This window comes from Podarcis filfolensis (assembly GCF_964270895.1).
Source record: "Podarcis filfolensis genome assembly, chromosome: 10".
In the NCBI taxonomy this organism is placed as follows: Eukaryota; Metazoa; Chordata; class Lepidosauria; order Squamata; family Lacertidae; genus Podarcis; species Podarcis filfolensis.
Window position 1 is genome coordinate 53,356,953 of NC_139612.1, and position 25,955 is coordinate 53,382,907.

Sequence of the window (25,955 nt, forward strand, 5' to 3'; positions counted from 1 at the left end):
AAAACATGACAATACCACTTTAAACAGTCATGGCTTCCTCCAAGGAATCCTGGGATCTGTTGCTTGTTAGGGTTGCTGGGAGCTTTTAGGAGATCCCATTCTCCTCACAGAGCTATGATTTCCAGAGTGGTTTTGCAATCAATCCCTCTTCCCAGGAAACTCCAAAGGTTGGTAGTGTTATAGGAATTCTAAGGTCTCTCATATATATATAATGTTCATAAATTTACAAGGCAAACACATACATAAGTATATAAACCACGTGTCTGAAATAGTACAGGAGAGCAATCCTCAACCATTTTGACTCTCCCAAACAGACCTTAAATATTTCTCTGCAAAGAGGGAGGGAATGGGAAAGCCTCTCCATTGTCTTTTTCTTACCTGTGTTAGGGGCATATGTGTGTATGAATAGGGTGAGCCTGTGACCTGGATTCAGGAATTAATTTACCATCAACAAAAGAATGGCCGGGCTGCCCAGGTAATGCAATCAGTGACCATTATCAGGTATCCTGGCAGATAGGATTTCTGCTGTAGACTGCCTCTTTCTGTGATGTATGTATGTATGTTTTGAGGGTGGTCTCTGGCTACAGGGTGGGCAATTTCAAAAGTCTATACAGTGGTACCTCTAGTTGCAGACTTAATCCATTTTGGGGTGCTGTTCGCACTCCGAAAAGTCCACAGAGCACCTCTTCCACACGTGTGTGGCTTGACTGAGCGGTTCTGCACATGCGCGAAGCACGCAGATTGCTTCTGCGCATGTGCGAAGTGCACAAATCACTTCTGCGCATGCATGCGTGGCGAACCCGGAAGTAAACACTTCCGGGTTTGCTACGTTCATAAGATGAAAGTCTGTAACAAGCACGGAACGTAACTAGAGGTACCATTGTATAAGGGCTTGCGCACAATTGTTCTGGGTCCTTCCTGCCTCCTGCGTGTGGCGAGTGAGCACCCTGTTGCAACAGTTAATAAAGATCAGGCTTACTAGCTGCCTTGCTTCTCAATATTCTCTGGTTGGCCTCTGTTATTTCATCCTTTTGACGGGGGACCTACTTAACAACTCTATACAGACTCTTGGATACGCCATAAGGGAAAAGGAGCAGTACTTTTCTTATAACAGTAGACTCCAAGTCCCATCAGGCCTGGACATTTGCCATGCTTGCTGAGGCTGATGGGAGTTGGAAGTTTGACCTCAATCGTTTCTTTTTTCCTTTCCTTTTTCTTGGCTGAGTCAGCCCAGCAGTCTTTGCGGCCCAGCCACCTCATCCTCGCTTGTGCCCAGAGTAGCTGCAAAGTGTGTCAGGTGCTGTCCGTGGACTGTGAGTGCTGATCTATGGAGAGTGGGAGGACACAAGACCGGTTTCGGCAGCCCTCCTCATGTACTGACCCTGTGGCTGGCAGCAGGAGGCAGAAAAAGCCAGTTGCAACACTTCTGGGTAAAGGGCCTCTCTCTACTAAAGAGAATGCCCACCCCCTCTCAAAGGTACTTTTGCATGTACCCAGGAATACGATCTTTTCAAGGCAACACACAAGAACATTAAAAGCAACCACAGGAAGTACTCCACGCCACCAGCGTTTTTAACTTCCCTTGATGGAGGGTTTTATTTCCGTGCCTATAGAAATGATTCTGAATAAGTCTTCTGATGCACTGGGAGCATACGCTGGCCCACCCAGGTTGCTGCTGTGTGGAAGCAATCCAAGCGATCAGATGCAGCCCCTGCGATTCTTCCTTTCATTGCTGCTCTGTAGAAGCAGGGGAACTGCGTGCTTTGCCAAGAGATAAAACTTCGGTGCTCAGTCACTGCTGCAAACTTTTTCACCCGCCAAGTACTGTAATTCTATTTTTTTTCTTTAAGCTAATCATTTTCAAAGCATGCAAAAAAGGTACACTGTGTATACACAAATGAAGTCAAACAGACAAAAAGCGGGCAACTTCAGGCATCATGTAAATAAAATGAATACTTTCAACACAAATGCCATTATGGACAGGTATTATACCTAAGTGGCTCCCTTACATCTTATTCTCATAACCCCCACCCCCCTGTAGAGTAGCTTAAGCTAAGAGGCAATGCCTGGCCTTAAGTTACCCAACGAATGTCATGGCTTAGCGGAGATTTGAACCTGGGTCTCCTCAGCCATGCTCATGGCTACAACACACCGCCTTGTCAACAAAAGAGTAAATACAGCCTGAATGATATGTTAGAAAGTTCACTGTGCTAAGCTGTTCCGGCTTCTGTGCAAGCCCCAAGAGATGTAATATATCATGCCTACTTTCTGAGAAGAGGAATTACCGGAGAGGCGAGCTTTCTTTACTAAGTAATGGAGCACACGTGGGCATGAATTAACTGCCTCTAAAAAAATTAAGGCAATCTTCTCTCCCATTCTAAACATAGATAGATACATAGATAGATAGAGTGATGAGCAAGCTCTCCAGCAACGCATTTCTGAGACCAAGGCGTATGCTTGGAGGATGCATGGAGGAATAGCTTAACAAATGAAGAAACAGAAGTGGAGCGATTTGCAAGCTCAGATAAACATGGGGGCCGGGGCAAGAGTATCAAATGTGTTTTGGCTGCCTTATCAGAAACCATTAATCACAACGGCCTCTGTTCCTTAGGTAAAGCAAACTTATGAAACAGAGCAGGAAATCTGCCAGATCAACAAGCGGCAAGATAATGACTAGGTTGCAAGGCTACCAGACTCTGAGAACGGGGAAGGGAAACAGAAAAGGTGAAGGCTTATCTAGATGATCAGTTCAAAATGTGCTCCGTAATCCCGCAAGTTCCAATACAAAGGCTAACAGTGCAGTATCTAGCACACAGCAATAAAAGGAGGGATGGTTCCATGTGCTTGTTTTTAAAAGGGGCTATTCTGAACATGATCTAGGAAAGGGAATGCCCTCCAGATATTAGACACCAGCTCCCATCAGCCTCAGCCAGCATGGGTTTCCGAGCTGACAAACACACTTCCCCCTCTACATTTTGTTCTCATAACAACTTTGCAAGGTAGATTAGGCTGAGTGGGGATTTGAACCCTAGTCTCCCAGTTCCTGGGACATGGGTGGCGCTGTGGGTTAAATCACAGAGCCTAGGACTTGCCGATCAGAAGGTTGGCGGTTCGAATCCCCATGACGGGGTGAGCTCCCGTTGCTCGGTCCCTGCTCCTGCCAACCTAGCAGTTCGAAAGCACGTCAAAGTGCAAGTAGATAAATAGGTACCGCTCTGGCGGGAAGGTAAACGGTGTTTCCATGCGCTGCTCTGGTTCGCCAGAAGCGGCTTAGTCATGCTGGCCACATGACCTGGAAGCTGTACGCCGGCTCCCTCAGCCAATAAAGCGAGATGAGCGCCGCAACCCCAGAGTTGGCCACGACTGGACCTAATGGTCAGGGGTCCCTTTACCTTACCTCCCAGTTCCTAGTCTAACACTCTGATCACTACACCACACTGTAGTCCAACCGTTTGTGGAGGGAACCATATTGGCTATCTCAATCTAGAATGCAGTTCAGCCTTCCCAAGAATGACCTCTAGAATCCTCCCCTCTGCAACACACATCCTCCCCAAAGTGTCCTGCATTTCAGCAGCTCTCTGCCCTTTGGCACATAAGGACTGCTATCCAGGAAAGTGTGAAACTTTGTCCCCCTGGGTGCAATGTGCTAACTCACTGCAGAGCTCTTTGGATCCGAGCCAAACTCTACAGAAACCTTTGCCTGACAGCAACTCCCATCAAGGCGAAAAGACAAAAGTTCCCAAACCAAGGACATGTGGGCCACTCTTGTTAAAAGAAACAAAAAACCCCGCAAACACACTGATCAAACATCTGGTGAGGATGAGGGCTAAAATCCAGTTCTCCTCGGTGCAGTTTGTTTTATGGGGGCAACAGAAATATAGATGCACAGCCCACACTTTGCCTGAGGTCTTTAGCTCTTTTGCAAGTTCCTACTTTATAGGCTGAGCAATGGCAAAAATATCATGCCTCAGCAAAGGATTGCATATTGTTGCCCATCCACAATTTTGCAGCAACTATCCTGGAATTCAGTGACCAGTGTGGCATAACTACCACAATGCCTTTAGATACCCACTCTCTTGGCATCTACCTCAATCCACCCAATTGTAAATATATATCTGTATTTTAATAGGGTAGTGCGCTTTATTTGTAGCTGTACAGTGGATGCTCGGGCTGCGAACGTGATCCGTGTGGGAGGCACGTTCGCAACCTGCAGTGTTCGCAACCCGCAGCGCCACGTCTGCGTGGGTTGCAATTTGGTGCTTCTGTGCATGCACGAGTGCCAAAACCCGGAAGTAACCCGTTCTGGTACACATGTAGATGCAGACAGAGACACGTCCAAAACTGCATCATCTGTGCACCATAAAATGTAATTAGCCCTATACCTTTTAAGAACACCTTTGTAATTGGTAGTCATTTTAGTTACAACTTTGGTTGATAGATGTCATTCTTTTCTTTTATCCCCCCCCAACCCTTATATATACTGCATTTATTAATTCCTTTGGACTTTTTTAAAAGGCTGGTTGATACATACATAAAGCTATTTGTATGGGCTATATTACATTTATATGCCACTTGCTCTTCCAAAGATCTCAAGGTGATGTACATGGTTCTCTCCTACCTCCCCTGTTATCATCACAAGCCTGCGTGGCAGATTAGGCTGAGGGACTGTGACTGATCCAAGGTCACCCACTGAGCTTCCCACCCCAGGTCCTAGTCCAACAGTCAAATCCTACAAATATGATAGCCAACTTGACATCAGGAGCACAGAGAGAGGAGGCTCACATGTAATTCCCCACTGCGAGTGGAAGAAAAAAAGTCTGTACAGGACAACTGATTGCGGCAAAAACATGCTGTGCTTCACAGTCTTCATCGCATTCTGTCACAACACTGACCTCTGAAACAGTTGCATAATTTGGTGCAATCTAAACAGAATGTAAACAAACAGATTTCTTCCAATTTGCCAAAAAATAATTTATTCATGTGAAAACCGATTTGGAAAGTTGACAGCGTTTCCCCAATTGACACAAAGCAAGAGTGTAACGAACAGTAATACTGGGGCTGGGGGCGTGGGGGGCGGAGAGGTAAAGTGTCTAACTGGTTGTCAGTTAAGCAAGGGCAGTGTATTTCGAAGCACTCCTGGAACAGCCAGGCATCAAGTCTTTGAAAAGGACTGCCTTGCAAGACGTCTAATGCAGCATGGAGCCCAACTGCTTGTGCTGAAACTTACAGCTATGTGGGTTCAAGGCAGACCTTCGCAGTGTGGCAGAAGTGGATTGAGCACACTTACTTCCTTGGAATATAGCCTTAGCCAGGGATGCAAGGACAAGCATGCTATCTCAGCCCTAACCCACCCTGCTGCACTCCCCAAGTTGGAAGGAGCATCTTTCGAAGAGGAGAGCCCTTTCTACTCTTCCGGGGTTTCCAAATTGTGCGGGGATCTGGCATGCGCACGTCAGTCTCCCCGACAGAGATTTTCAGCCTTCACCACGTGCGAAGGCTATGGGAGGGGCAACAGTGAGGGGCTGGAGGCAGTGTGGCCAAGGAGCACCACCCCCATTTCTCCATCACATGACAGGGATCAAGTAAGGGCCTGTGTCAAAATCGCTTTCCCCACAGGTTAGCACTGCTGTCTGTCTTCACCCCTAGTAAGCCAAAACCATGTGGGCGACCATCTTGAATTTCTGAGGCGGTTCTCACACAACTGCTTTCCCTCCCTAGCCACGCTGTGCAAAGCAGGGAGCAGAACGAAGTACTGCAGCCTTTCTCAACCTGTGGGTCCCCAGATGTTGTTGAACTACAACTCCCATCACCCCTAGCTAGCAAGGCCAGAGCTCAGGGATGATGGGACCTGTAGTCCAACAACATCTGGGGACCCACAGGTTGAGAACCGCTGAAGTACTGGATCTACATCAAAGACCCTGCTCTTTGTGGATCTCCTCAATCGAGCTACCAAATATCTTTTTTTTGGGGGGTTACATCCTGAAACTTGGAAAAGGTAAAATAAAAAAATGGAGGTTGTGCCAACACAGTGCCCTGCAGATGTTGCTAGACTCCCTTTGGCTCCAGCTGGCACGGCCAAGGGACAATGATGCTGACAGCCGCCATCCAGCAGTGTCCGCAGGGCGCCATGTTGGCTCAAACATTGGAGCTTGTGGCTTTCCTATCAGGCCACGTCAGCGTCTTCTAAAAAGTACCTCAGGGATAAAAGCAAAAGTGGAAGCATGAAGTACCACAGACTGCCTCGATGCTGCAGCCGAGGGGGAAGGAGCAAGGCCTTCCTACCTCTCACACAGCCTTTGCCAACGTGAAGCTACCCAGATGTTTTGGACTACAACCCCCTTCAGTCCCAGCCACCACAGCGCTGGCAGGGGCTGATGGGATCGGTAGCCCTAGGCAGTTGGAGGTACACTCTGGTTTCCCTTCAGGGCATATAAAATCTTTTCTACACGTGTGGCTGTCACCAGGCTGAAGAAAGCTGCTCTGATGGATAGGATGGCAAAGGGGAAATAATGTTTTAAAATGTGGGAGATGGGAGGAAAGAAGTCTTTTCTTTTTTTTAAGGAGATGCCTAGGAATCAAGCCACCACATACTGAAGATGGTGGAACTGAGCAACACACTGCTGGGAAGACGTACAGAGCAGTTGAGCGACACAAGTCAAGGAGAGGCCTTTAAGGTAGCCGTAACATGATTCAACAATGACATTCATAAATAAAAACATTTTTTTTCTTTTTTAAAAAAGGTATCACTGTACATTAAGTTTCTATAAAGGCATTATTAGAAAAAGAACAGGAAAAAAAAATCCCTTCCCCCAAATTCATGCCTTAACAATTAAGTGTTTCTTCCCCTTCGGTCTCAGCAGCACACAAAGAAAACTGGGGTGAAAATTCATTGGCAAGGAGACATGCAAGTCAGCAGACACTGAGTAAGTAAGGTTTTCTGAGGTGGGCTGAGGGTTGGACAGTCCCAAGTGACCCAAAGAATTTTGTGGTGCATTTTTTAGATCCAATTTAAATAAATAATATCTCCTTTTTGCAATCTAGGCTGACCCGTTTGCCTGCCACCAAATCCAATCAAAGAACAGGTAAGGTAGCAAGCAGTGCACTGGATCAAACCAGAGAAGCCCACAGATCTATCCCATAGGTGCCCACTATCCCATGGGCATAATGAACAGAGCTTATTTGGGCAAAAGTCTTAAGACACATGGGAATGGACAGCACACTGCTTTGCTAAACAAAACCTGGGGAAGTCGCTGCTTGAAACGAGCCTATGTACATTGACTTTTACATGCAGATGCCCTGGGTTGATGTCAGATAACAAGGCAGACGCAGCACCGGATTTGGTGACAGGTATCATCCAGAGCCTAGTGGCCTTCTACTTCCATGCCATGAACTTCCAGGGCAGACCTAGACCTTAAGCAAAAGAACATGCCAAAACCAGCTGAGCTCTCCTCTTCCCTGCTGTAACATCTAGATCGATTTGCCTCAAGCCCCGGCACCGCTAAACTGAGCACTTCCCTGCTCTCATTCCAGAGTGTTGGTTGCTGCTAGCAAGGCTCAGTGTGACAACATCAGGATGCTAACCTAGTTGAACTAGATTATGGAGAAGGGAAGACCTCAACATAGAAAGTCTGCCCTCTTTTCTGTCCTTGTAATGCCTTTGGGGCAGGCCCAGGGATCACTCAGATCACTCCGTCAGGGTTGTGACTTGGATGACTCCCTAATGAGAAATTAGATCTTTACTTCTCTCACAGGATACTGAAAAGTATAAATCACCCCAGCTGATTGGACAAGGACAATATCAGATGATTACTCCTTCCCTTTTGATTGCTCTTAAGCCCATTCAAACTCCTAACATCCTAAATTTTAAGGACTCCGGTAAAACTTTTGATTATCACCCTCCTCTGTGAATTATTTGGCTTTGCACCTCTCCCAGAGATGCAGCCTCATTCTCGCACATCAGGCAGTTAAGAGAAGAATAAATCAAGTATGCAATGCAACTGCACTGTTAAGACACAGACAGGTTAAATTAACACAGGCAACCTGGACAGGACAAACATTCGTAAATCAAAATAAAAACACAACAACCATTCTTTATACAAGAGCGGGCTAAGGATCTGGGCTGCTTCCAAAGGTTCCTGCTGTGTATTTTGTAAATACAGGGCCAGGTAGAAACCAGGAGGCAGGTGCTTGGCACAACGCATTTACAACACACACATACACACACACACCAAAACCCTGCACTGGACTGGCCCAAGCCTGATTTATAGTGTCAAGTAATGAAACAGCTTTCCCCTGACTTTGCTATTAAAAAAGCCGCAAAAAGGGGGTGTCAGTTGTAGCTATCTGGCTGCTGTCAGATGTCCAGATGCAATTTACAAGCGACTGGTAAGAGCCAGTTTATAAAGTTATCAGCATCAAGTGGAGAGGCATGCCCCAGATTGTTCCATCTCAGGCTGCAGGTGGGGGGGGCGGGGTTTGCACATTTATATGATTCCTACCTCCGCCGATAAAATTCCCTCCACTGAGACTATTAGCATAATAGGAAGACAGCAGATTTGAACTCCTCTCTTGGATTTGCTCATTTTCTACCCACAAGTTTTATTTTGTGGAGGGCATATTCAAAGCTGAAATCACCCACCTGCAGCCCAAAATGTTGTGGTCCGAGCAGGGGAGTGGGAGATGAGTTTTAAGATTTGATCCTGGTGATTGCCGAAACTGGCTCCAAGAACCAGAGGTAAAACGGGGGTGGGTGGGGAGAATGTCTCTCTGGCCAGTTCTGCAAGCCCACTATAAACATACAGACACCTCCAGGTTGCAGGCGGCTGCAGCGTATCTTCAAATGGTATGAGGGCATTCAGACACAAACTTCGCAGCAGCAAATTCTTTTGTGGCCATCAACCGTGGATGTAAGTGACAAAGTAAACATTAGCTGCTTGATGTCCTGAAACTCCCTTCCGCTTAGTGGTCCTTCCTTGGGACAGTTCCGTTGAGCGGCGCAGAGAAGGGGGAGGTCAGCCAGCCAACCTGCGCAAACGCCTCTCTGCCCGCAGCATCTTTATTTCGTTTACTATTAAAGGCGTGATGAAGAGCACCGTTAAACCGATCTGCAAGAAGAAAAGGGGTTAAAGATGTTATCATGGCTGCACACTGGTTCAACGCCATCGTGGCATTTGCTCCCCATTTCACACACAGCAGTGAAGACAAGGAAACTGCCTTGGGCCAGGTCGTCTAAATCCAGGGCTGGCCATTCCGGACTGGCAGCAGCTCTTCGGCAAAGACTTTCCCTATCGCGTATGTGATCCCTTTGAACTGGCAACGCCAGGGATGGACCTGAGACATTTGCAGATGAAGAATATACTTTGCCACTGAGCTATTCCCCTTAAGTGAAACACTCATATAGGCATGGTTCCATGGAGAGTGTGCTTGTATGGTGTGTGTATTTGTCACACCTGCATTTCATCCATTTCCCTCTTTTCCCCCAGACACTCTAAAATGTTTGTACAGCACAATTTTGTGTGCATGGACTCAAGACATCAGCCCCACAATGTTCAATGAGGCTTGTAAGCCTGTAGAGGATTTCAGCCTGAGCATGCAGCAAGGCCTTCAAACACATTCTCTGTATTTTATTGTGCTATGTCACTTAGATATTTGGGGGGGGGCATAGAAAGCTACCAACGAATGCAATAAATAATAGCGGCAGCGGTAGATCGATTACAGGCCAAGGTTTCTAGTCAACCAATTTTCTGAGGGACATATTTTTACATTACCGCTGCACAGGATACAACTCAAACACAAAAAGGTAGCATCCCAATTTCACATGAGGAATGTTTAGGATGAAACAACATGTGCCATGTGGGCAGGAGGTGGTGGAAGAAACCTGACCAATGACCACATTTTGAGAGCTGAGGGGCTTAAATGCCAATGAAGTCAAGTTGCCATTTCTGCTCACCTTGGGGGCTCATTCACAGAAATGACTCCACGTGTGAAATGGAGGCGAAACAATCTGTGTGAGAGAACTGCACCATGGCAAAAATTATGTGTCAGAATTAACTGCCAGGGTCCTGTGCGAATCAGTTAAGGCAAGGCGACTGTGTGGTTTGGTAGAACAGTCTTGAAACAATGACTGTGGGAATCTCTCCCACCATGCTCATTCTCAGATGAGCATAAGACTCTCTGCTTGTTGTTTCCCGATATCAATCTGTCTTAAGTAAATTTGCATTTTTTTCCAGTGGCTTTGTGGAAAGCAATGAAATGGGATGAATAAAAAGAACAGGTGGGGCAATCCATCATACCTGCCCCCTTTTCCCCATCCCACCCAAACACTGTCAACCTCCACATGCATTGTTCTCATACTGATGCTCACCTAACTCATTTGGTTGCTGTAAATTTATAGCAGTTTGTGCATGAAGCAGAGAAGATATGTGAAGTGTTATGTGAAGCGTATCTGAACACTTGAAAGCGCAATACAAATGTTTAGTATCTTTAATCTAAAAATCCCACGTTGCATCAGTTTTCAATTAAAAATAAAAAACAACAACCAGGGCTCTTACCATCAGGCTGAAGAAATAGAAAACCGACATCCATTCCAATTTATCGTGAATCAAAGATACCAGTGACTGAAAAGGGAAGAAAATATGAGAGCTATTAAGGCTGTCAAGGGGTGGAGAACACAAAGAGACTCTCTCCTCCTCCCCATATGTTATGTCCCTCTTGCTTTTCCTTATTCAAAACACAACCCAGCACCTCCTCATGTGGCTACTCCTTGCTTCCAAAGCTGTCAGGTTTCATCTTACGAACTCTGCTGCTATCCCCCAAAGGCCTGTTGACATTATTATTTATCAATCATTTATACAGTGCCTACAATTTTGTAGGTGCTGCAGAGAGCTTTAAAAAACAGCACGGTCTCCGCCTGCAGGTTCAAAATCTAACAGACAAGATGTAGAGGGGTGGAAATGTGCCAGGAACCTTTCAAATTTGCTGTGCGGAAGGGGGGGTGGAAGGAAAAACAAGCAAAATCAGGTATCAACATGCTAATCCCTAAATACAACCTTTCAAATTTGCTCTAACTTCTGAGTTACTGCCGCAATCCAGGGTTAACCAGAGGCTGTAGCAAATGGGAAGAAGAACCCCTGAAGAACCAAGGGACTCTTTCCTTCCCTCTTCTCAGCATAATAAAAGACATACAACTAACAGAACTGGCAGAAAAATTGACGTGGTACAAACAGATACATCTTCATTTTGCCCAACGTGGAGCTTGAACCCACAACCTTGAGATTAAGAGTCTCCATTTAGTAAGGATATAAAGCTGCCTGATATTTATTCATTCATCTCGAACATTTTCTATCCTGCTTTTCTCTTAAAGGGAACTCAGAGGGGCTAACAGCGGGGCAGGGGCAGGAGTGTCTGGCTCAGGGCCCAAATACACCCCATCCAAGAACTTAATTCGTTCTGGAGGTCTTAACCTGAAACTGTTCTCAACCTGAGGTACCACTTTAGCTAATGGGGCCTCCTGCCGCCACCACCACGTGATTTCTGTTCTCATCCTGAAGCAAAGTTCTTAACCCAAGGTACTATTTCTGGGTTAGCAGAATCTAACCTGAAGCGCCTGTAACCCGAGGTACCACTGTATCTATCTGACTCTTGGGACCCTCTCCAGGCCCACCTCCTCTCCCCAGGTCACACCCCTCACCCGTCCCACTGGAATGTGTCCTTCAACACTGGCAATGCCTGGACAGTGGGGAGAGAGGGTGTGAGTGTGTGTGGAGACACGTCCACTCTACAAAAACAACATTTGCTATTGTTGCTTTGCTTCCTTTTGCCTCTGGCCTCAACCACCACCGTCATGTGGCCCCCCTGGAAGGCAATGTGGTCCTCAGGCTGAAAAAGGTTCCTCACTCCGGTTTTAGGCGGGCAGAACATTTTTCCTTGGCCTAGAAGCAGAGTAGAGCAGCTTCAGAAATGAAACCAAGTGCTTATACTGAGATTCTGCCCCAAAGTATGTCTTTTACATCGCCGTGCACCCCGACACGTTCGCCGGGATGCGCGCACTGGGGTGGGCGGGTGGGAAAGGTCATGCGCCTCACATGCAGCCTTTAAGCCTCTCTCTTTTCCAAGATGTTTGACATACTCCTGCTGTTAGCTTCCCACTATGGAAGACAGCCCCGCTTGCGGAATCTCAGCTGGTTGCTATGGAGATGCATTGTCAAGAGATAACGGCAACCTCAGGTAGAGAAAGAAGCGGAGGATGCGATTCATCAGACACAAAAAGCAATCCCCCCCTGCCCGGTTCCTTCAGGAACGGGTTCAAGTTCAAAAAGTGGAGAGCGGTGGGGTTAAAGAACTGGAATTCTAAAGAGGATGCTTGCCATTGTGATCTTCAGGCAAGAGAATCATCTGAGAATCCTCACGCTGCCTTGATCGGAGAGGAGAGGCGTCCGCTTCTGAAGGGAAAGGCACTCCAGAGACAGCGCAAAGCCAAGAGGGAATTTCCTTCCCCCTCCCACAGATCAGCGCTACTGATAAGTTGCTGGAATGCTCCCTGGGGCCAGTTCAAAACCTACTTACAAACAAAGACGTGAACTCCGGCCCCAGCGGGCTCCTTGGCACTCCATTACGGAAACCGTAATGGTTACCTTTGCCAGAATGTTAGCTGCAGTCTCGTGCCATATGGACGTTTCCCCAGCTTGCCCTGTGTTCTCTTTGGCTTGCACTTCTCTGCTCCTGTTACGCAGGGCGTTAGTAACACCATCACAGACACATCCAAGTGCCTCTGGTTTCTACATAATTGTAAGGAGTCTCTCAGGAGGGCAACACCATTAGAACCTTCCTGACTCTCAGAATCCCTCCCAATGCTACGATATGATGATTCTCCCTAACCACTTTCTCCATGGATAATTTTATACATCTCTCATACATCCACCTTTCACTCACCTATTTGTCCTATACTAAAAAAAACCCTCCTAACTTGGTAACTTTTCCTTGTAGGTGGAATAGCTCCAGTCCCTTGAACCTTTTGGCTGCGCTTTTCTAGCCGTACAATATTTTTTATCAGGATCGATGCAGTGAAATGTTACCGGAAGGAAGATCTTCATGGTGGCTAAATCTTAAAACCCTCTGGCAGCTCATTCCACCCTTTAAAAATGTGGAATATCAGAGCCTTCTGCTCTTTGATCCTCTCAGGTAAAATTTCAACAGGTGCTTCTGAACCCTTCTGAATCTCACCTGGCCCACAGCTGCTCCAATGCTCCCAGTGCCATCCACAATCCCTGTCACAGTCGCCAGAGCCTCGCTGCTTCCTTTCACCATCTCCTGACGCCCCAGGTCTGCAGAAATGGCGGAACTGATCATATTGGAAGGGCCTCCGATGAAAAAGCCTAAGGACCACCGAAAGAGATTAAAGAAAAGAATTGAGACTACTGCAAAGGATGGGCCTAACAGTCTCTGTTAGGAAGCCAAAATGTTTTTCATCTGAACTCGTTAACCCTGCCATATACCCTACAAATACCCAAGAAGGCACCTTTAATCGAAATGACTCAATTGAAAAGCAGGGAGTTCCAAGATTATGGAAAAATTGTGTGTTATTTTTTATGGCTCCTTCACAAATCAAAGAACCTTGCAGCACCTTAAAGAATGAAGCATTTATTACGGCATAAACTCTCGTGGATTAAAGTCTCCTTCACTGCAGGCATGAACCGTTATCCCACGTTGGCAGGTTTGTGTATGCACAAATCAGCCAGGAAAGGCTGGCTTACAGGTAAGCCAATGCAATGTCTCCCTATGTGACGTCCTCTAGCCTGGCCAATGGTCAAGGATGAAGAGAGCTGTGATGCAGCAACATCTGGAGAATGCCATGTTGGCTATCCCTGCTCCAGCCCATCTGGTCCATCTCCATGAGAGGAAAGGAGATGAGAATATCCACCATCCCCTTATAGCTATGGCCAGGTGAGAATTGCAGTGCCCTAGAAACCTAACAAATCACTTTTACTCCAATACAGATGGCAGGATGAGATCTGCCTTGTGTCTGGCCACAGCCCTTTCCCCTTACCTGTTATTGCCATGAGAACCGCGTTGATAAGTTTGTCATTTGGTGAACCTATAAAAAGAAAGTAATCATAGAATCACTGAATTGTAGAGTTGGAAGGGACCATGAGGATCATCTGGGCCAACCTCCTGCAATGCAGGGATCTTTTGCCCAACATGGGACTCTGAGATTAAGAGCAGAAAGAAATGCTTCAAGTTCGTAACTACCCCTTTGGCACGAGTCTGAAAAGATCAGGAAGGAATGAGAAGCTGATCATTAAAGCTGCTTCACCAAGGCTATCTGGGAAACTAGCTTGATCCAGCAGCGCTCTTATGTCCTCATGACCAACCAAAAACTCAACCTGGCCAAGGCGATGGGACACTACATTGAATACAAGGCACTGTGGTTCCTGTACGGCTTAGTTGTCAAACAAATCGGCTCCCAAACGCCGCAAACCCAGAAGTAAGTGTTCCAGTTTGCAAACGTTTTTCAGAAGCTGAATGTCCAACACAGCTTCCGCAGCTTCCGACTGAGTGCAGGAAGGTCCTGCAGCCAATTGGAAGCCACGCCTTGGTTTTGGGAGTCAAACGGACTCCCAGAACAGATTAAGTTCGAGAACCAAGCTACCACTGTATGGGCCAGTGAACTGCTGGAATCACATCAGTTCTTTTGATCATTAGGAAAGGGATTGAAAATGATATGCAGATATATGGAATGATCCATAGCGAACCTGGGTCCCCAAAACACTTCAAACGACTGGCTGTTTTGGATGAATTCTGAAGAACAGAACCATTAGGAAGGACTCTGAAACAAGCACATGTTTCTGTTTTCTTTTGTTTAATTCTTTTGGATAACTCTAAGGATACAAATGTTTTGGCATCTTGTAAGTTTATTTACTTTTTCACAGCCTATTTAGAAAACGAGCAAAAAAATTATTATTTTTTTAAGAGAAGGAATTGAAATCAAAACAATCAGTATCATAGCAGTGTTATAAAAATCTATGGGGCACCTGCACTCTGAATACTATGCACAGTTCTGGCCTCCTCATCTCACTAAGGGGAACCAAAATGATCAAGGGATAAGAAAAACTGGGGCTTTTCAGTTTGGAGGAAAAAATGGCGAGTAAATGAGGGCATGACAGAGATGCATGCAATTATGCATATTGTGGAGAAAGGGATCGCAGGTAAGCTTTCTTCCCTTTCTCGTAATACTAGAACTCTAAGGAAGCTGAATCTGGGAACATACAGGACAACAAGCACTTTTCCCACACAGCACATAGTTAAACCAGGGAATTCACTCCAACGAAACACTGACTGCTACTAGTCTCTACCTGCACTGTCTTGAGGCAGCGTGCCTCTCAATGCTACTTTGCAGGAATCCCTGGTGAAGAGAGTGCCGTAATACACAATTCTGTACTTCCCACAGGCATCTGGTTTGCCATGTAAGAACAGGATGCAGGACTAGATGGTTCTTTGTCTTGATTCAGCAGGACTTTTACTCCTAAAACAGCCTTTGCAGGACTAATAGGCTGGAGCAGGGTTTCCTAAACTGGGGTCTCCAGCTGTTTTTGGAGGACGGTTCCCATAATCCCTGACCCACTGGTCCTGCTAGCTAGGAATGATGGGAGTTGTAGTGCAACAACAAGTTGGAGACCCAAGTTTGCAAACCCTGGGGCTGGAGGTTTCCCACTGCTAATGCATTACAGTTTCTCAGGCTGAGAATGGAAGATTTTCCACAATCACCCATTGCATGCCTGGAGCAATTATTCCCAAATCCAGGAAGCCGCTCCACAATACCTGCCTCAGCACAGTAAGCAGGAGCAATACTGCTACTTTTCACTGCCATCTAGCTGGCGTAAAATTTGAAATGCATCACCACCTGCTCTTATTGGTACCATGGCATTCACTTGAGAAACATGCAAGAAAGAGGAAAGCTGATCTTTCTCTTGCCAGAAGAAGATGGCCAGTTACACAACACTCTTAAGGTGCAGAATTCTGCCCATTAAAGAGTTTGGTGTGACTCACAAGAGCAGACTGCATAATCCTATGCCTGCAATATCTGCATGCAGCGAAAGACATTTTAAACAGTTTGTCTTGCAATTTGTGAGATGCAACAGATGGTCCTTGAGCTAGATCCTAAAGGAGTGGGGTCAGGATGAAGATTCTATCTGTGTGGTTTCTGCAGCTGCTGTTAAAAGTTGCAAAACAATGAGGCACGGGAAGGAGCAATGGAGAACTTCTGAAACAGCTATGGGATATTAGCTCCACCCAAGGCATAATGGAGAACAGCAACAACCGGGAAAAGATAAACATGGTATTTTACAAGGACAGGAAGAAACACCACAGACAAAATAATTGCAGCACACAGGAAGAACAAGGATGTGGTTTGAATGCTTCACCTGTAGATTTATTAATCATTTAATGCATCAATACGAATGGCAGTCGTTAATATTGCAGTTGTTGCATAAGGGATTGTTACGGTTGACTGGAGTGCAATTGAAATTAATAAGAGTTTGGAACGCAGAAATAAAGTAAATCATCAAACCATCAATTCTAGCACATGGAGTGCCATCTAAATTATATAACTTGGCATCTGAATGATTGGTATTAGTAATTGTATTATAATTTGGAATTGTTATAATGAGGCTATTATTGGATTATTGTAACTGAAAACTAATAAAAATTATTATCAGTGGGGGTGGGAATTCTGTTTGTATATAGCATCAATCCTTTCTGGCCAGATGAAAAACTTACAGGGAGATCCAACAATGCAGCAAGAAAAGCTCAGTAAGCTAGAGTGGTAACAGTACCTGACCCCTACAAAAAAGTCTCCAAGTCTGGCTTGCTCACTGATCTGAGCCAATGGTGGAAACTACTTCTGATGGCTACAAAGCTCTCACCTACCCCACTTTAAAGGAGGTTGATATGATACATGGAATGCACAAATGGATGCAGACATGCCTGTGTACAGACGCAACACACAATGGTGTTTCATCCATGCAGGCCACCCTGTATGCCCTTTTTCTCACTCACCCAAACTTTTGTTTGGGGGCTTCCCCAAAGCACTTGGCTGACCACTGTTTGGACCCCTGGGTCTGATCATCCAGCAAGCTCTTCTGATATACTTCATCTGAACTCAAGGCGACCCCCAAACCCTTGCCTTATTAGACAATGAAGCACAGTCATAACACATTTCAGCTGTCTCCTTGATTACGTATCATTGAAGCCACACCATGTGTTGAACAACGTGCAGGTTACACATGACCCCACGCTATTAAACCCCATACCAAGCAGAGAAGTACTCACGGCTGTATGCTACAACAGCAGCAAGAGTTCTTTTAGCAAAGTATTGGAAGACACAAGAACTACCCACGCTGGAAGAGTGGCAGACGAAGGTGATTGACTATATGGGACTGGCCGAGATGACTGGCAGAATCCGTGACCAAGGGAAAGAGACGGTGGAAGAAGATTGGAAGAAATTTAAAGTTTACCTTAAGAACTGTTGTAAAATTAATGAGTGCTAAAATGTCATGGGTAATGTAAAACAGAATTGCAACGATAAACGATTGGGTTAGAGAAAAAGGATTAAAGAAATTGAATCATAAGTATCTGAAATTAGGGGTTGCTGAAAAAGTTTAAAACAGGGATGCAGAAAAGGGAAGTATGGGGAAGTCGTTGAAACAAGGTTTAAGAAAAAAAGGTGATGAAATTATACGTGTTTATATGTTTGTTTGTTAACGTGTTATGTTGTGAATTGTCAGTTCTTGTTGGTTAATATATGTTGTAAAACCAATAAAAATTTATTATAAAAAAAAGAGAAGTACTCACGGCTGTATCCCAAGAGAGATGCAATAGCCAAGATGAGGCTAACGGCTAACACCGGGGCTCTCTTTTGCAGTTTGTCAGAGATGAAGCCTTGGATGGTGCCACCTGCAGAAATAAAAGTGACATGGGGCCTTCTGGGTAGAAGTGCAGAAGACACTCACCGATGTCCCTTCAATTCAACTGCAATAGCAGGCTAGAGTTTACTACAAGCAAAATACAACACAAACAGAGGATTGGATGTCACTGTTTAAAAGCAATGTGGCCTAGACATTGAGGCCTGACCGTCCTGTACAGCTTCATGGGTCTCCTCGTGACTCTGAATTCATGCCCAGATTCCAGATGTGGAAGAAGCACGTCACCCCACAGATGTTGCTGGACTCCCAACTCCCCCCAGTCCTAGCCAGCAGTGTCAATGGGAGATGTAACCCAACATCTTGTGAGGGGCCAAAGCTTCCCTATTCCAGACTCTCATCCCATCCCAGACCTTTGCCTCCTGAGTTCACTCTCATACTAGGTCTTAATAAATATACCCTAAATGCAGCAAAACATATCATGAATAACAGGCAAATGGAAAGCAATTTAAACCACTGAGCCGGTGCAAAAATGGTGCCCGCTTTTTCCCTCCCACCCAAATCAATTCTCAGGTAAAGAAAAAAGGGGGAGGGAGCAATTTCATGTTGTTCTGCATACCTATAATCCCTCCGACATCATACCAGATCGACAGCTCATCAGCTTCCGCCTCCTTCCATCCAAAATTGTCGTAGAGGTACAAAGGCAGCCAGAAGAAAAAGGAGTAGTTCACTAGCTTTAAGCAGGCATAGGCCAAGGAATACTGAAAGAAACACAACCCAATGGAAAGCTGTTAGAACCGAAGCAACGTGAGCATAGCAAGCACACCGTAATGGAGGAAGGAGGCCTGGGTTCAAATGCCCAGCTCTACCACAAGGGTCACTGGGTGGGCTTTAGGTAAAGTCTTAAAGAATCACAGAGTTGGAAGGGACCCCGACGACCACCCAGTCTCAATCCCCTGTGATGCAGGAATATGCAGCTGTTCCTTACGGGGACAGAACCTGCAACCTTGGTGTTATCAGCACCATGCTCTAATCAGCTGAGCTACCTTGTGTCGCGCATCTCTCTGCCCAACTGGCTTTGCTATTGTGAATACAAAAAGGGAAGCCTCAAGAAAGCGGACTTTTACAAGACATCTGAAGGCAGACCTGTTTAGGGAAGTTTTAAATGTTTGATTGTGCTTTTAATATTCTGTTGGGAGCCGCCCAGAGTGGCTGAGGAAACCCAGCCAGATGGATGGGGTATGTATGTATATATGTATGTATGTATGTATGTATGTATGTATGAATGAATAAATAAATAAATAAAAAGAAGGAATTTTTGAAGTCTCAGAGACCCCAGATTGAAAGATGCTGGTTGCCCTCACTAGATGATTGTCCTCCAAGCAGGTTTCTTCCAGATGTTGTTGCCTTGCATCCTTGGCCCGAGGCCCATGGGGGTTGGAGTCTTGACAACATCTGGAGGGCACCAAGTCAGGGAAAGCTGCAGAGATCCTTATGGAGTACACAGACCAGGGTGCCACGTATTCCTAACAACATCAGGAGCCCTTACCAATATAACCCCAGGTAGACAACAAGCCTGAAAAAATCCAATAGCCTTGGGCTGGCGTGCGTTGCTGCTGCCGCCACTGTTGCTCAGATCAGCTGCCTGAATGGAGTAATTCTGATCGTCGTCGTCATCGTCACTGCTACCAATCAATGGCTCACTGACATCTTCTTCAGCAGAACCATCGCCCTCTTCGCCAACGTCAGGGAGGCCTGGAAGAGCAGAAGGGGCCGCAAATTAAAAAGAAAGGACAACACTATCCCCTCTCCCAGCGATTGCTCTTTCGGGTCATTTTCTCCTCCCTTCTGATTGGCTTGCTTGCTCTCCCATACCTCAGTCCTCCTCCTTTGGCTTAGAAACTCTTCTAGATGGTGTTCTGCAGAGTCGCCAGTTTCTACCCCTGGTCTTCTAGAGCACTCGAAAGTATCCTGTCTGATCCTGGCGTCGGCTCTCTCTGCTTTGAGTGTCTGGCCATTAGTTGGAAGACACAACAAATTAGTGCATTCCCTATATGGCTGCGGCTGAATGTCCCCAAAGTGCAAGTTCTGCATTGCTGACGGTGCTGCTGGTACTCAAAAAGCAGGAGATACTTTAAGTCTCTCAGCAGCAGCAGTTCTAGCGGAGGAACAGGGAGGAAGACTCTGTGCTGTAGGCTTGCTAAGGAGCTACTTGAGTTAGTTTGCCACACATCCAATGTTAACCTGTCTCCAAATCTGCCCTGCTTCTACAACTTCCTCTGCCCTTAGCAGACACATACGTGTGCATACATGGGCATCCCACCCCAATCTCATCATTGAACTTGGAAACTCCTAACCTTGGAAAGACTTAGCAGCTTCAGGGAACAAGAATGTGGGAGAATGTAAGAATAGCCTCACTCATATTTCTCCATCAGCAGCCATTCTATCTGGTAACAATGCTTTGGCTTAGAAACTATTCTAAGATGGGTGTTCTGCAGAGTCACCAGTTTCTACCCCTGCAATGCAGGAATCTCAACAAATATGCATCCATGACAGAGGGCCATACAGTTGTCCTAGGTCAGGGTTTCCAAAACTTGGGTCTATTTTTGGACTAGCAGGAGCCAGTGGTCAGGGATGATGGGAAACTGCAGTCCATAAACAGCTGGGGATCCAATTCTGGGAAACCCTGTTCTAGACACTCTTTGCAAACGGATGTTTGATTGGAAACAAAAATAAAAACAAAACAGGGCTTGCCTCCTGCTTGTATTGAACCATTGCTACTTGCTCAAAAGTAGCTCTCCACCTGCCTCCTGCCTCTGTGCTCACACAGGTTTGCTGCTAGTGTTTTGTTGCATATTTGTGTTTTCATCTCTCTCTACTGCCCTGCTTTTGCCTGGCTAATTGACTCGACTTTGTGAGAAATGGGGTATGTAAATGGTTTAAATAAATAGCTCCTGTACCCCACTGGTTCTCAGTGCCACTGCCTAAGATGTAGTTTATAATAATAGCAGGAGCTGAGCACATGCAGAAAAAGTTTTGGAGTTTTAGCAACATATTAGAGGAATGTCTAACCCACCTTTTAGGGCCCTATGGTTTCACATGATGGTTCACAAACAGTTTAGTGCACATGACATCGTCATGTAACAAAAAACAATAAATGCAACAAATTACATCAAAGCTATCCGTTAAACAAAAACAAAACAGCAGCAACTAAAACTTTTTCCAAGTTCAAGGACAGCTTTAAAAAAGTGTCTTCAAGTTTCATTTAAAAAGCAGCAGAAATGAAGCCAGGTGGACTTCCCCAGGGCTAGAGTTCCAAAGGTGTGGGGCAAGCACTGAAAAGGCCTTGTTCCTGATGCGAACCTTGCAGTTCTTACCTGCAGGGTAGAGCAGGGTCTCTGAGGCTGATCTTAACACTCTGTCCCTGAGATAACCTGGGCTCAATTTTTTTTTAAAGGGCTTTAAAGGCCAAAAAGTGTTTTAAGTAGGATCTGGAAATGAATAGGCAGCTGTGTAACCAGTATAGAGTTGGTGGAATGTGAGCTGAACCGCTATCATCCACAAGCTATACACTTCATGCAATAAAACGAAATTTGGTTGCAAGTAGGAAAGTCAGAGGATGTGGTCACCTCACTGATACTCACCTACTTCCTTGGGGGAAATCACCAGGCCAAAGAAGACAATGATTCCTCCAGCAAACTGTACTGAAGCTGTCACCAGGAAGGCATACTGAAAGAGGGGAAACAAATGCAGAGCTCTTACACATGTATTTTTAGTCAAGTCTTAAATTAAGAAAACAGCGCCCCGTTTTTCAGCACTTCATGCCAGTAAAACAGATTTACAAGTTCCTTAAAAACAGCAAAACATAAGAGATGTACAGAACATGAAAAATGGCACAAATAAACACAATGGAAAAACTTTAACAGAACTACTGAGTTTGGTGTGGCCAAAAAAAAAAAAGACAAACAAAATAAATGGAGTTTTGTGTTTATGTATTTATTTAGACTGCCTTTCAGCCCGCTTTTCAATCCTATCAGATTCACAATTACCAGGTTTTAAACAATACAACTTAAATTACAAGTATCAACATGAAGTAAAATAGAAAAACAATCAAAAAAACTAATTCTTAAGATGATTTTGAAGCTTAGGGGACATCACCAAAAAGGCCCATTCTGTCTGTAGGATCACAAGAAGGTACTTATACCCATCTCTTAGTGATTAGGAAGGTTCCTATGGAAGAAGGAACTCAAATATCCTTGACCTAGACAATTAAGAGTTTAGAAGCAAGTGGTAGCAGTATGAATATAGATGAGGAACAAATCTGCAGCAGCTGAAGTTAAGAGAGAACAGTGGCATAGCTCATGCCAAATACTAGTTTAGTTGCCATGTTTTGGAGCAGGTGAAGACTGAATTGCAGTACTCCAGATTAAAGGCTACCAGGTTATGCACCCTGATATTAGGTGCTTCTTTTCCAGGAAGGTATTGATTAAAAAATCAGCCAAAAGCAACAGAACTTCCTTCTTGGCCACAGCTCCAATCTGGGCATCCAGGAAAAGGTCCAGACCCAGGAATAGCCCTACATTAAGAATATTCTCTTTGGGTTGGAGGGGACAACACTAGGCAAAACAGACATTCCCATCACCAGAGCCACAGCTGCCCACCATGAACAACCCAACCAGTGGTTTCATGTAGATATTAAGACAATGCTGAAGACAGCATCTCCCTCGAAAATGAGCTCCAGTAGGGGGACCCATGGTTTTCAGTCTAGCATATCAAGACTAGCTCTAGTCCATGGGGAAGGCAAACAGCAAGCAGCTCCACTCACTTCGTAGCCATACTGCAGAACTGAAGAGGCAAGGAAAGCTCCAAAGATGTTGCCCACCGAGGCACAAGCACTCCAGAGACCAAACACAAGCCCCCTCCTGAGTGTCCAAGAAAGAAAGAAAAAATTGGTTAACTGCTGAAAATGAAGACAGAGTCCAATTTATAAGGCACACACAGTGAAATGCTCCTCTCCACACTCCCTTAACAGAACTTGCATGCTTGGTTAAGCCTTCACGGGTCTGTCTACTTCATTGGGAATACCAACATTGCTAGCAGAGTGATGCTGTGTGTGTGTCACCCAATCATTCGTGGATTCCAGGCTTCCTAGAAATACTGACCCAAGAGGTCTGCTTTCAGTGAACTGGGCACTTCATCCAATGTTGCACACCAGAGATAATGCTGCCATTTAACCCTTGTCTCTTCTTACAATGAAGACTAAGGCAGACCGAGAGCTTCTGACAAAACAAATGATTCTGTTTACACAGAAACTTGAGGAAGATTCAGAAATTACCTCAGGACTGCAGCTCATACAAACACATATTATTTATATATGTATATGTGTATTTATGCATTAGTGTTTTTGTTAAGTTTGAAGATCTACTCCAGTGTGTATCACAGGGATGGGAACCTGTGCCCCCCCCGCAAGTTGTTGGACTCAAACTCCCATGAGCCCTTGCCAGCATGGCCAATGGCTGAGGATGGTGGGAACTGTAGTTCAGGAACATCTGAGAGCACCACAGGTACATTGCAAAATGCACACACAGAGGAGAGACAAGGCACAAATGAATAGGAAGTGACTGAGGAGGAACAAACATACCCAGCTTTGCCAAACCAGTTTCCCATGACAGCTACGACACAGGGCCAGCCAGTCGACTGCAGCAAGCCGTTCACAATCCACAGGAAGCAATAGAACCACTCGTTGTAGAAATGCAGCCATTCAGTGACAGTGCCAAAAACAAACACCTGGGAGGAAAGAAGGTGACAAGGTTAACAGCAAGGTGAAAGCAGCCTTGCAAATAAGCCTACAAAACTCACTGGCCCACTGTGTTTATCACTTGTGACCTAAAACAAAGGAAGTAGCAACACTTCTGTAAAATATTTCCCTGTTAGGATCACCAGGAACTGATCCTCGCTCACTATAAGGAGACAAAGCAAAGAGGGCCCTAATTTACAAGACCGTGGGTTAAGAGAATAGACGTTTTGGGGCTGCTAAAAGACAATGGAAGGTGGAATAAATGAACCACAGTTTAAAAGGAAGGAGGAATGTCGAGGACAAAGAGAACCACACAGGTGAGCCACACAGACCTAGTAGGTCAAAATCAATCTAGGCTGCATTCAGAAGGAATGTAAACCTAATTACTAAGGCTGAAAACAAGTAATTCCAGCCAATTATTTCTAGATGCTATAATAACCCGGTGCTTCCCAATCTCTTGACTGAATTACCAACTCAGACCTGAAGCATATAGACATGTGCAAGCAATGGAATTGAGATCCCAGTTGAACCAGCTTACCGTATTTTTCGTCCCATAGGACGCACCTAGTTTTTTGGGGGGGAAATAAAGGAAAAAATTTTTTTCCTTTATTTCCCCCCCAAAAAGCAGGTCGGAGAAACCGAACCAGGTCGAGGAACAGCGGGATGGCGGCGCTGCGCCTCCCTGCTGTCCCCCGAGCTTGTGGGGCTGGCTGATGTCTGCCCAGCGTGAGGGGCGCTCTGATTCAGGGCGCCCCGCCCGCCAGGTGGCAGGCTGCTATCCGCAGCGTGGGGAGCCCTGCGGGGAACTCCTGCAGGGCTCCCCACGCTGCGGATGTGTTCCCGAAGCGCCGGGCGCTCTGCTTTCAGGGCGCCCGACGCTCCGGGAAGCAGGCTACTATCCGCAGCCTAGACATCCCTGCGGGACCTCCCGCAGGGCTGCCTAGGCTGCGGATGTGTTCCCGAAGCACCGGGCGCTCTGCTTTCAGGGCGCCCGACGCTCCGGGAAGCAGGCTGCTATCCGCAGCCTAGACATCCCTGCGGGACCTCCTTCAGGGCTGCCTAGGCTGCGGATGTCTTCCTGAAGCCTGGAGAGTGAGAGGGGTCGGTGCGCACTGACCCCTCTCACTCTCCAAGCTTCAGCGAAAGCCTGCATTCGCCCCATAGGACGCACCCAGATTTCCCCTTCATTTTTGGAGGGGAAAAAGTGCGTCCTATAGGGCGAGAAATACGGTAATTTGGAAAGGCCAAAAAAGATCTCACTGCAGAGTGGGTTTGCAAAAGCCTGCATGAACAATATGCACTGCAGTCAGGTTTCATGTCTTTTCTTTACTAGCTTGGTTGTGCTTAACCAGCTGAAGCCTTGCAGTATCTGAACATGTGCAGTATTGAGGATTTTTTCATGAATCTAACAGCTCCCCTTGGCCAGAGGATACAAATTTACCATACACAAAATCAAAAGATGCTGGAAATCCTAGACTCCTCATTGCCTCAGGAATAAGTCTGACTACAATGAAAATTTCCATGTCAAAAACCAAGTATTGTAGGAACTGCACATCTCTTCCCAACTTGAGCTGAGATTTCCCAGCTTACCACTACTGCAGAGGAACACATGCCGAATGACAGGACCCAGCGCATATTCAGGCGATCCCCAACAATACCGCTGATAAAAAGACCCTTAAAAAAAGAGAGGAAAATGTTACCATTTAACAATATGATGTAGTCTTTGAACTATGAATGCTTTCAACACAGTAGGCTTTAAGGTACCGCACTATTCTTTGTGGTTTGTATTCTAGAAGAGGCTATCTTGTATTCTAGATTTCTATATTGTATTCTAGAAGAGTTCAAACCTCTGAAGGGCACCAAGTTAGGGAAGGCAGGAATCCATCCATGCCCTGGCTTCTGCAAAGCCACACAAGCATTTGGTGGATCCAGAGCTTAATTCACTGGGAAGGATTGTAGATGGGTGGTGGAGCATCAGCCTTATCCACAGAATGTCCCAGCATCAACCCCGGCATCTTGAGGAAGGGCAGGTGGACTCCTGTCTGAAACCATGGCAGTCTACTGTCAGTCCATGTAGGCAATACTGAGTCAGATGGACCAAAGATGTCACTCAGGGTAAGGCTAGGTTCTTAAGATCCTACAAATGTACACACACCCCACACCAGACCTGAGGGGGTTGTGATCTTCTTTCTCTCTCTCTTGACAGGCTTTTAGAGTTTGATGGGGGAAAAGGTTTCACTCAC

At 45.8% G+C, this 25,955-nt stretch overlaps 1 protein-coding gene and 1 long non-coding RNA gene across 5 annotated transcripts in view; one reads left to right on the forward strand and one right to left on the reverse strand.

The window, feature by feature from the left end:
• Positions 1 to 4,946: 4,946 nt before the first annotated feature.
• Positions 4,947 to 25,955, reverse strand: part of SLC37A3 (solute carrier family 37 member 3) — a 29,795-nt gene continuing 8,786 nt past the window's right edge. For 2 of the 4 annotated variants that reach the window (XM_083572365.1, XM_083572366.1), the window contains exons 5-15: positions 25,303 to 25,386; positions 23,557 to 23,702; positions 22,741 to 22,837; positions 21,560 to 21,644; positions 19,465 to 19,670; positions 18,535 to 18,676; positions 17,848 to 17,949; positions 14,045 to 14,092; positions 13,222 to 13,373; positions 10,551 to 10,616; positions 4,947 to 9,104 (exon numbers count right to left, since the gene is read on the reverse strand). In XM_083572365.1, coding sequence (XP_083428491.1) covers positions 9,012 to 9,104; positions 10,551 to 10,616; positions 13,222 to 13,373; positions 14,045 to 14,092; positions 17,848 to 17,949; positions 18,535 to 18,676; positions 19,465 to 19,670; positions 21,560 to 21,644; positions 22,741 to 22,837; positions 23,557 to 23,702; positions 25,303 to 25,386 — 1,221 coding nt within the window. In that variant the 3' untranslated portion in view covers positions 4,947 to 9,011. The remainder of the gene's footprint in view (positions 9,105 to 10,550; positions 10,617 to 13,221; positions 13,374 to 14,044; positions 14,093 to 17,847; positions 17,950 to 18,534; positions 18,677 to 19,464; positions 19,671 to 21,559; positions 21,645 to 22,740; positions 22,838 to 23,556; positions 23,703 to 25,302; positions 25,387 to 25,955) is intronic. The other 2 variants (XR_014538684.1, XR_014538685.1) reach the window with 2 other exon arrangements.
• On the forward strand, positions 13,384 to 16,570 carry LOC310742837. Its single transcript, XR_014538719.1, has 2 exons — positions 13,384 to 13,953; positions 16,218 to 16,570. It is a non-coding gene; the product is annotated as an uncharacterized lncRNA (long non-coding RNA).